The 12150-nt window shown below is 39.8% G+C and overlaps 3 protein-coding genes across 3 annotated transcripts in view; 2 read left to right on the forward strand and 1 right to left on the reverse strand.

The window, feature by feature from the left end:
- ANGPT2 (angiopoietin 2) overlaps positions 1–7323 on the reverse strand; it is a 74568-nt gene extending 67245 nt beyond the window's left edge. The window contains exon 1 of the mRNA XM_082249373.1: positions 6713–7323. Coding sequence (XP_082105499.1) covers positions 6713–7006 — 294 coding nt within the window. The 5' untranslated portion in view covers positions 7007–7323. The remainder of the gene's footprint in view (positions 1–6712) is intronic.
- Positions 1–12150, forward strand: part of MCPH1 (microcephalin 1) — a 592087-nt gene that overhangs the window by 386146 nt on the left and 193791 nt on the right. The window lies entirely within an intron of this gene.
- Positions 1–12150, forward strand: part of TMEM14A (transmembrane protein 14A) — a 1080999-nt gene that overhangs the window by 247248 nt on the left and 821601 nt on the right. The window lies entirely within an intron of this gene.

Below are 12150 nucleotides of genomic sequence, written 5' to 3' on the forward strand. Positions count from 1 at the left end.
CAAGATTTCTGATAGGATCAACCGGTATTTTTGCACTTGTTGAACAAATATAACAAAACAATTTCTTTGGTGCACTTAACCGATCAAAAGGAAGCAAGAAGAGAAGGTAATTTCTTTACCGTTTAACAATGACCGATTCCCACATACTGTAGCCAGTGGAGCTCCATAGCGTCAGTACGCTTTAATGAAATGTAATCGGGCACCTATTTTTCATTCTAGCAGCTCTGAAACAATTCACTATCACCTTCCCATTATGTTTGATCTATTAATGGTTTTGTACTGTACATAAAAAATCCCACCATTATTTTACCCACCAGGTATAATAAAACCATGAGATTGCAATGTCGCCATCAAAGAGGCAAGCACAAACAAACTGTTTTATCAGAATGCACCATTACCTTACCTGCCAGGGTTAAAGTGCTTGTAACCCTAAACAAAAAAAAAATCCTGTTCCTTTAATGCATGTTAAACCGCATAGTGCTTCTGCAGTGTCATTTGTTCCTTTCTATGTTGTATTATACCTGGTTGATCCTGCCTGTTCCTGTGCCCTCCTTAGTGTACTGACCACGGTAATCATGGCTGTTGATCCATGATACTGTGGTTAGATTGCGCGCCTCTGTCATCCCACTGCTCTCCTCCCGTCTCCCTGTCAGCTTGGCGAATCTGTGTAGTAAGCCGTCTCCTCCCCACCCCTCCAGCTGCTATTTCATCTGTAATAAGTTAGTGATTTCAAATTCCTGCCATCCCCTCTGCAATAGCAAGATGTACTACACAGTGTGTGTGTTTTTTCTTTTTTTTTTTTATCGGCAGCTAAATGCCTTTTTTTCACGTGACTGCCAGGCTGACGCCAGAGGGGAAACTCTGCCCCTCCCACTGTAGTTCGTAGATCAGGAAAGGAGGGTGGGCAGTCACGTGGCCGCACATCAGCGATATAAAAAAGGTATTTAGCTGCCAAATTTTAAAAATAAAAACACATTGTGTAGCCCAGCATATTTTTACAGAGGGGCTGGTAGGAATTGAAATATCTGACTTAACCACTTTAAGCCTGGCAGAGAGTTGCATATACTAGTTGACTGGCTGTCATCCTCATGGAATGGATTTAATAATTTCTAAGATACAGACCCAGAACAAACATACAGCAAGTGCAAGTTAGAACTGTTGAACCGCATGCCTAATTTCAGGCAGTGTCTCAAATACTGAAGCCATTTAATCACTATTTCTGCCAGATATCTCGCATTTTCAGAAAGAGAGCTATCAGTTTCATTAGACATATTTTTTCTCAGCACGGGTCTCTTTGAATTAAGCCATGCAATTATATGTTTCTCAGGAACAAGCAAATCATTTCTCGCTACATTATACAGCTTAATTTCAAAGTTAAATTCTGGGCAATAAGGGTAACGGGTGTAAACCAAAAGAGGTGCTCCTGTTAGCCCATTTTTACTTTTGTATATATAAAAATACCATTACTACATTTTAGAAAGCATAAAACTGGTTGATGCATAATTGGCAAGTTTCCAGTTGTGACAATAGAAATATGACTTCAGTACAGAAGCTATTAAACTACAGATTTGTTTTCTCTTGTGATATGTATGAGTTCATGCATGTGTTAAAAGGATACTCTTATCTCTTTCTTAAACATACCATTTAGGCTACTTGCTTTAGTGACTTAACATTTATGATTTAATAAATGTCAGTAGGGTTTTTTTACCTTGATCTTAAGATAAACAAATATAAAAGAAGCATCTCATTTACTGTTTTTATCCAGTGGCTTCTAATCTTAAAGAGGAGCTCCAGGCTCCTTAAATAAAAATTAAAAGTCAGCAGCTAAAAATAAAGTAGCTACTGACTTTTAATATAAGGACACTTACCTGTCCATGAATCCAGCAGTGTCTTCACCCGAGCTGATTTTTCAATCGGCTCTTTGGTACTGGCATCGCAGCTAAGGGTAGCCAGCAGTAAAGCCTTGTGGCTTCAAAGCTGGTTCTCTACTGCGAAACGCGCTGCACTTTGTGAATGGCCCTGCGGTGGGGAAAGGGGGGGGCGAACTTCTGGCTGAGTTTGGCACTGCAAAGGCAGCCAGAAGTGGGGTACCTGTCAAAACTAGGTGGCCCTCCCCCAGAAAGGTGCCAAATGAGGCAGGGAGGAGGCAAACAAGCAGAGCTTCCACTTTTGGGTGGAGCTCTGCTTTAAATAAGATATTGACCTTACAGTGGGTATTAAGACATTATTTGTAGATCTCTATATGCCAAATCATACTTTTAAATAAATATTCTGCATCCTGCATTCTTGATAAATTAGGCCCTAAATTTCAGTCCTGATGTTGCAGTGGTTGCATCACAATAACAGAGCAGAGTGTGAACTGGAGGCAAAATCTTCCATGACATTAGCGTCTTATCGCCCATACAGGCTGATTTTGCCTCCCTGTGTCATGTCTATTAAGTGCTTTGAAGAATAAATCTCTTCCAGGTCACATTACCTAAATCTTTGCAACATGCCCTCCTTTTAGGCTGCATATTTGGAAATGGAAAGTAGACCTGGAGATTATACAACCTCATTCCAGAACTTGCTAAGGTGCTTTAACAATTTATTTTTATTACTCAAGGATTTAATGCAGAACAGGTAATTCTGTCCCAAATTTTGTCTTTTTTCTGGTTCCATGACTTCCAGTTTTATTTACAAGTCATACAATTTTTCTCTGATGCACCATCTCTGATTACCACTTCACAGGATTTCTGTTGTTAGAGCTTCTACCCACTTTGAGTGCTTAGATAAGGAATCTTACTTTGTAGTCTGCCAGTGGGCAGCCAACCTTATTGACAATCCCTTTAGAAGTAGCTATTTTCCTTATTTTATATTGAGTCTTTTTTTTAAGTTAAATCATCATCTTTTCAAGTTACTTTAGATTTGATGAAGGTGTCAATGTTTACGTGTAGTCTGTCTTAAAAACGTAAAACCTTTTGAAATTAGGAAAAGCAATGCTCTGCTTAAACATTTGCCAACATCTGTTGGTATTCTTGTTTGAACAAATTTTAGCATAATTTAGGTATGTGACATATGGAGACAAAGTAATCACTGCCTAAGGTCAAATTGGAAGTCGGTGCTATGGTTCATAGTGGTACTAAACTAGTCCTTCGTCTTAATACCACTTGACCTATGCTTACAGCTGTAACCTGAGGAGGTTCTAAGATGCCATAAGTTACAATACAAATTGAGTACATAAAATGCAGACTAAAAGCAAATTGATCCAACAAAATGGAAACAGATGGGACAATTACTTGGCTTAAATTAGAATGGATCGTTTAACAGTTGAAATGTGTTCCATGTAAATTACTCTAAGTATGCAGAGGTGTAACCCTATTGTACGTGACTCCTAGACATTTATTGAAGTATGAGATGGGATGCCAACAGGCAAACTTTCACTCTCGCAACCTACTTTATGCATGTGTTTGGAACAATTAGCTTTCCAAATGTCTGCTTCTAATAAAGGTCCTGTATTAAGGGTTCACTCTGTGTTGCCTTTAGCATATTCCAAATTACTATTTTGTGAAACCAGTTTATAAATTTAGTGATTAAATTGTTTTTGTTATTGATACAATGTCAAAACCATTTTAATGCTATATAATTTCATTGGTTTAAAAAAAATAAACCATTGGTTTATCAAATAAACCCATGCCCTAATTAACTAGGGTGAATAAATTAAGAGTTCTAGAAGGGCTGAAACACTTGACCAATCTTGAGAATACATTACTCCTGGCTTTCTCTGCTTAGGAGGAGATTTGTGGTTCTGATTGGCTGATCTTCATCTTTAGCAGAGATCATGTGATCAAATGCCTAGGCTTTTGGTTATAAGAACAGCACTGAAGGGCAGAGCCAAGCATCATTTTCTCCCAAACGATAGGTATTCTAGTTCCCCCTGAGTGCTATTGTCTCTATCCCACTAAGATTAGGATAGCTTTGTGTTAACATCTTAGTAAAAGTCTGATTTAAATGATTAAGTAATCAGTAAGTTTATTCATTTTCATTCTAGTTTATGGCTGTTTAAACTGTTTTAATTAAATAGTAAGCTCATTTTGAATATTTTGATTTTTTAACATATTTTACATAATCTAGTTTATTTAGGGAGGAAAATATGCAGGAAACCATAGATACCAATCAGATTTCACTTTTTACTGTTTCAAGTTCAAGTAGGAGTAAAATGGTTGCTGTGGATTACTGTGCAAAACTTCAGTTTCCCGATGCAATAAAACCCATGCTTCAGAGTTGATTCATGTTGCTTTAATGAACAGGAATATTTATTTTCTAAATGAAGATGAAAAATGCTGTATCCGGTTGTGATCAAGCACACTGCAGAGTTGGAATTGTAAAGTCTTTTCATCTGCTGTCACCATGAGAATATTCCCTCAGTGGACCCTCAGTGAACCCTGCTCCATGCATCCATTTACACGACCCTCATGTGACAATCATAAAGATGATTTATTGTCTTGCACTCTTAGTACTGTACAGACTGTATTTTTCTTTCTGTACTAATCAGTGTGAGACACAGAGAAGGGTGACTTCACAACAGCCGCAAGGGACTTGTTCTGCATGCAGTCTGTATTGTAGGTAAATCCACCATGCGTTTCAAGTAGCACAGAGCATCAAATCAGAGACAGCTGTTTCAATGGGCTCACCTGTGGGTGGTCGAGCTCTCCCTTATCCTTACTATGTGGGTGCAGAGTGTGCCTGATTCTAGAGTCATAACAAATGTATCGGCCCCAGGAAGCTTCTGTCGTCTGAAAGATCACGCTAACTAATCATACAGCTAAGTTAAACGGAATCTGTCCTAAATGAAGTAATCACAGTGTTATAGAGTGTGATTAAATTGATACAGAACTGAGGTTCGTATTTCCATTGATGCTGTCCTTGCAGAGTATGCATCAGTGGAAAATTTGTGGATTTAAGCTGGATACACACTATACAACTTTTGTTGTTAGATTTCCTATAGATTTACCTTCAGCCTTGTAGTGCAAGGGCCTGCCTGCTTGCATACAAATTGAAAGTGTTTAGGTTTGACCTCCATATTATATGGTTTTGGTAAATCTAAAGGAAAAAGTCTAAAGATAATTGTATTGTGTGTATCCAGCTTTAGAAGTGTATCTTGAAATCTCCAGATGTTGGAAATCAGGGGCTCTTTGTACTGCTGGACTGCAGATAAGTGTTAAAAATGTCAAAATGGATAATGGCTTACAAGTTGTAATTCACATCGTAATATGAATCTGAACACTCACAAACCTAAAAAATAATGTTTAAAATGTATCGAATTGGTGGACTGCTGCATGTCCTTCTCTTGCAGACAAATTTCCATTTATATATGTAACAAGAATACTGAAATCCCCAGGCAGGGCTAAAACAATAGATTATTGGCTAGTCTCATAATTATGCTTTAGGACAACACACACAATGCTGTATTACAGTGCTTTTTATTTGAATGGCATCCCATCACACCTTGCCAGCGCTATGTTGAAAACGAATGATGCATGGTGGTCTATCAAGCACTGTTGAGCATTGGCAGTCCATTGAAAATGAATAGACTTTATGTAAAGCAGGATAATGCTTATGGTGTAACGCACTGGAGAGGTCTGAGGGAGGCCTTAGGGAATGTAAGTTTATATGCACTATAATATATTTTCGTTTGTTTTTCCTTTTCAATTACTGAATGCATTTTTCATTGATTTTACCCAAACAAGCCATTTTGTTTCCTTTTAAAAATACTGGCAGTAAAAGGATCTCAAACCAAATATATACTCACCTTTCTTAACAACAGTTTGCTGATTAACCCACTTCCCTATTCATTTTGTTTTTAAACATTCTTTTTTTTTTTTTTTTTTAATGTGTTAAATAAATGCTTACATTGTTGAAGCATAACTGATGAGCATTGGCAAACTGTTTTAGAGATTTTGCCAACTGTCACTGAATTCTAGATGCCAGTTTCTAAGGGTTGCTGCCTTGTGTATTTTGTGTTGGAGGAGCTTCTCTTTGGAGTTATGCTCTTTTACATTGATCTATGTACTGTACCTAATCTTCTACGATTGTTCTACAGCATTATGGCTACATTCACACAAGTGTGTTTAAACGAGAACTTCTACTTGTTGCACGTTTGGTGCAGTTCCCATCAAATTATGTCTTTTGTTGGGATGGATGGTAAAATGTGCCACAAAAAAAACACAGCTGTGAGTGTAGCCTGGGTTTCACAAAGGTAGGACAGACAGTAAAAAGATAGTACATTTTACTTTATGGCAAAACTGATTGATAAGGAATCTCTGGAATGCAAAGTCATTTAGGAGTGGATTAAAAAGAGAACTGCTTGCGGTAGACTGATCCATTTCTTGAAATTTTAGGCAACTACACATCAAAAGTTTGTTACATACTATTTGCATCTTATGTGCACACAAATGTTAATACCATTGTTAACACTCATTCATGTTCAGTTTCCACATCATGATCTTTTAGCTTTTTTACTGCCTACTCAAAACTACAGTGTACACCTTTACCTGTGCAACTTCAAACAAGCCAAATCATTGCATTGCCTAAGCCATTTAAAAGCTTTCAGACAAGACTTAAATAGTTGTATTAGAATTCTGTAACAAAAGGCAAATTGTTCTAGATTCCCCTTCCCATGCAAAACAAAAATACTGTCCTATTTTGAATTTTAACATGGTGATATCAATATTACCTTCTGAAGCCACTGTGTGTTGTTCTCCATGATGTTCTCCAGTAGTTGAAGTCTCTGGACAGAGTCGTCATAGTCCAGTGGGGCATCCCTTTGCACTGAGTTGGACACGTAGGGATTGGCAGGGGCTGTGCGGCAGCTGTCCACCTCTGGAAGCAGAAAGGTATAGCTGCATGCCCCATGCTGCACCTGATATTGCTTCTTTCCTGCATTCTCCACAGCTTTACGATTTTGTGCCAGAGCCACATCAAAGCTCCTGACAGCCACCAGCAGAACAGTGACAGCAGATAGCCACATCTTAATGTATCTTCTTTGGACTAAAGACAGATGATGCTTGTATCTCTCTTTGATAAAGACAGATGATGCTTGGGCAACCAGAAATAAATGAGCCCTGATCTTTAGTTCTGCTCAGGAGCTGACACTTTCTTTCAGGTATTTCCAGATTAAAGCTGCCTTGCTTTGCTTTGAGTGAAAGATTATTAACCTGAAGTACTTATCCTTAAACAGCAAGCAGAGGACATGTGCTCAAGCTAAGCTAGACCTCCCCTCTTTTACTATAGGGAGGGCTGTGTAAGCCCGCCCTATAAGCCTAAATGAGCTGTGCCCTTTTCAGGGAGAGACATGAGGGAATAAATGTCAGGGGAAGAGCATGTGAAGCTGTCTCGCTCAACAGCAGCACTGCAGCTGTGACCTGAGTTCATGTGTGTCCCCTGTGCTGTGTGCTCGGGAAGCAGTCACTTCCCCTATGCTAAAGTGAATGAATGGATAGAGAAGTCCAAAAGTGGGACACTCTCATTCTGAATGGAATTAGAAGCAGAGATTCTATGGATAGACCATTTAAGTTCATATCTTTAAAATATATATATATATGCGTGTGTGTGTGTGTTTGTCACATGCAAACTGGTTCACTGTATCATTCACATACAATCTTGTCCATTAGAATATTTAATCTGATGTCTCTGCATAGGCTCACAAGCACACCATTTCATATAAGTAAATCTTAAAGAGGATCTTTTGCCTGCCTAGGTTATTTAATTTTTTCCCCTAATCCCCTCTTACCTTGTTTGCTGGGTTATCTTCAAAACAAATACTCGCACGTCCAGGGAATCCAGCGTTTAACTACTATAATTCACTGCTGCACACCGGGTCCTATGTAACCATCTTCCTAGTTCATTGAGAGCTGTCTGTCCCTTCTGGGTTCTTACAGTGAGCCCCCTTGATGATACACATGTGCTGCGGTGTATCATCAGGACATCAAATAGAAGAGCCAGCCAGTTGTATTCCAGGAGGCTGCAGGCAACTGGGCATCATTCTACCTTGCCAAGAACCCCAGAAGTGCCCAAATGAGCCCTAAAAGAAAAGGTATAAAAAAAATAAATAAAAGTAGTTTAAAAAGTTGAGCGTCTGCTTTAAAGGTTAAGTTCACCTATACACCTTTAAAATAAAATTACTTCTGCCATATTTGCTATTTCTATCTGCAGGATACATTAGAAAAGATATGTGTGGGGGGGGGGGGGATTAAGAGAGGAAAATGATGGACAGCCCTGAAAAAAGTGAGCTAGTGTGGAAGAAATAAACCAAACCATCTGACTATTTAAAGCCAGTCTATAGAATATTCTCCTTCACTGGCTTGAATAATCAGCAAAACAGAGAATACTGTCTGCAGGGGCCACGGGTTGGGCATCAGATCTTTGAACCATGGAATTCTTGAAAGTAAAAGATTTAATACAAATGTTAGAAGCCATTCACAAATACATTGCCAAATATACAGTTTTTCCATAATTTCTTTAAACATACTCATTTAAAGTGGTAGTAAAGTATTTTTTTAAGTTTGAATCTTCAGGTAGGCCTATAATAAGGCTTACCTGTAGGTGCAGTAAATATCTCCTAAACTTGCACTGTTTAGGAGACATTCACACTGCATGCAGCCAGGTGACATCACTGGGATGGCATACCTGTGCCGTCCCTTCAGAGCTCTGTGTCGCAGCCATAACTCCCACGTCCATGTGCAAGACTGATGTCATTGTGACTCGGCCAATCAGATGGCTGGAGCATGTGAAGATGGAAGGCTTGTCAGCAGTGACAGTGCGCTGCTGGTAGGCTTTGTTCTAAGAAAGTGATGGCGAACCCATGGCACGTGTGCCACAGCTGGCACGCAGAGCCCTCTCTGTGAGCACGTGAGGAAGAAGAGCGCACACCACTGACCAGCTATCCTTTACAAGATTAGCAGCTTTGTGGGGGTGCAGAGTGAGCAGAGGAGGGCATGTAGAAGTAAGCAAAGAGGGGGTGCTTTGGGATGCAGAGGTGATTAGCTGGGTTGGGCATTTCTTGTAGCATCCCTTGCTGCTCTTCTGAGAAGCAATCCATAGTGAATCAATTTTTCAGAAGGCAGTAGACAGGTGGCTGGGAGGCGATATATCACCTTCCCACCCCCGGTTTTAACCCGCTGGCACTTTGAAACAGATAAGTTGGTTTTGTGTTGCAGTTTGGGCACTCCAGTTCGAAAAGGTTCGCCATCACTGTTCTAAGGTAAGCATTTCATAATGTGCTAGTATGCAATGCAAACTAGCACAGTATGCTATTGTCTTACAGGTTTTTGTTTGTTTTTTTTTTTTTTTTTTACAAAATGTACTACCGCTTTAAAAGCATTAAAATTGTAACCATAGAGTGTCAGACTGCTGACATCTGTTCTGATAATGTCATATGCCTGGCTGCAATGCTGACCATCTTTCTCGTTTATGTTGAGGAACTTTTGACACTTGTCTAATTTTACTGTACAGAAATTCATTTTACGTAAAACTCCCATTCTTTCCTATGTAGCTAGTTCACAATGTGCTGCAATTTTGTGTGTTTAAAGGAAAACTATAGGGAGCATTCTTACCTACATATGCTAACAGTGCTTACTGCTAAATGCATGCATAGATGCGAATGGGTCCTTAATCAGTGACTCAGAGCCCATCCACACTAGGAACTGCCTGTGAATCACACTGTGTGATTCACATGTAGTTCTGTGCAGTGCAATTTCAGTCCATTTCACCAAAAGTAGTGCATGTGCTACTTTTGGAAACTCACTGCAACCGGGTTACCTGGTACATTTGTACCGTGCAATCTGATGCAGACATACACAATGGATTTGCAGTGCCAATATTTGCACTGACACCCTCTGCAGACCACAAGGGCAGTGAGAATTGAATGTGGCATGGAACGTTGGTTTTCCCATATGGCACTCTAGTGTGAAAAGGCCTAAAGTATTAAAGCCAGAAGGGGAGTATGGCAACCCCTTTATTTCTATAATGACAGAAATAGTTTAAGGTAGCAATAGAAGTGCGAAATGGACCATATATACTGTAAAGGTTTTTGAAACCATTGTATACTGTTCCATGAAAAATCATCTAAGTGGTAGATGGCAGACATGACTGTGTTAGGTGTAAAAAAAAAAATACAGACAAGAAATGAAAAAGCTTTTGCATTTGGCCCGCTTTATACGAATTTCATAAAGATGGATCTATTGTGTTTCTACTGAGAATTGTTTTCTGTACTCTGTCTGCACAGACAAGATAAGAAGGAATAATAAAATGTCAGGTACCCTTTTTCCAGCTCTTTCTACTGAACACAAGACAAATCCTTCTAATTATCTTTGCTGGAGTAGCCTGCCTTCTCTGTTGTCTGTCACCCCACCCCTCTTCCCCCATCATCTCAAGCATGTATGATTCTGCTCGCATACCCACATGAGTTGTCTGCTGTTAAAGATTTGTGCTTTTCAACAAGTGAGTGAATTGAGGTTTTACAATAAAAATACTCTAGGGCAGTCAAAATGGCATGTCATTGTAAATGTGATATTTTTTTTACCAGTAAGTAAGAAAATTTGTAAACAAATGTCCCTTCTGCTCAGAGCAGATACTTTGTAAAGTGGTGTGTATGACTATACTTTTTACCCCTTCTTGTCAAGGGGTATTTAAACCTTCATGAGCAGACCAAATTTCTAAATTTTGGAATGTGCCAGTGTACCTATCAATAACCTTTTAGATTTAGTTATTGTTACTTTTTCCTATTTATCCTAAATACAGGAACCCTAAATGTTTGGGTTTTGATACATACATATTTCCAAAAGCATTGGGAGACCTGCCTTTACACCCACATGAACTTTAATGGTATCCCAGTCTTAGTCCGAAGGGTTTGATTTTGAGTTGGCCCACCCGTTGCAGCTATAACAGCTTCCACTCTTCTGGGAAGGCTCTCCACAGGGTTTAGTAATGTGCCTATGGGAATGTTTGACAATTCTTCCAGAAGTGCAATTGTGAGGTCAGGCACTGATGTGGATGAGAAGGCCTGGCTCGCAGTCTCCACTCTAATTCATACCAAAGGTGTTCTATCGGGCTAAGGTCAGGACTCAGGGCAGGCCAGTCACCCCAAACTTTATTATCCATGTCTTCATGAACCTTGCATTGTGCACTTGTCCAAATCATTTGACGGAAGGGGTGATTATTGTGTGGGTTTTTTTTTTTTTCAGGGGTTGGGCTTGACCCCTTAGTTCTAGTGAAGGGAACTCTTAAGGCATCAGCATACCCAGACATTTTGGACAATTTCATGCTCTCAACTTTGTGTGAAGTTTGGGCATGGCTCCTTCCTTTTCCAACATGACTGCGCACCGGTGCACAAAGCAAGGTCTTTAAAGACATGGATGAGCGGGTTTGGGGTGGAGGAATTTGACTTGCCTAATCAGAGTCCTGACCTCACAACCCGATAGAACACCTTTGGGATGAATTTGAGCGGAGACTGCGAGCCAAGCTTTCTTTTCAACATCAGTGCCTGACCTCACCAATGCGCTTCTGAAAGAATGGTCAAATATTCCCATAGACACACTCCTAAACCTTACGGACAGCCTTCCCAGAAGAGTTGAAGCTGTTCTAGCTGCAACGGGTGTGTCAAATCAATATTGAAACCTACGGACTAAGACTGGGATGCCCATAAATTTCATGTGCGTGTAAAGGCAGGCGTCCCAATACTTTTTCAGTACAGCATGGTTGATGAACAAATGAGTGTGAGGGAAATCTCCAACAGCAACAAGCTTTGCTGCCGTAAAGCATGTGGTACTGCAGCGTACTGAATATGAATGGACCCCAAGTGTGGGGAAAGCTCACAATAATGGAGTCCCAAGTAGCAGTAAAAATGACAGGGTATCTAATCTTGCACCATCCCTCCTTCCCAACTGCTTGCCTAAACCTAGGCAAGCAGCAGCTGAGGGCTTTACATATCACTGCTGTGATGCTTCGCTGCTGTAGCAAAACATAAAAATTATGTTGCATATGGCGGGAAATATTGTTGCCAATTTCTACCAATGCAAGTCTTTTGGACCCCATCACAACCACCCCAAAACAGCTTCAAATGCAGGTGATTTCAGCATGTAGTGCAGCATTTTTAAGTTTAAATCAGGCAGTGAG

The sequence above is a fragment of the Pelophylax lessonae genome, assembly GCF_965119305.1.
Source record: "Pelophylax lessonae genome assembly, chromosome: 3".
Taxonomy (NCBI): domain Eukaryota; kingdom Metazoa; phylum Chordata; class Amphibia; order Anura; family Ranidae; genus Pelophylax; species Pelophylax lessonae.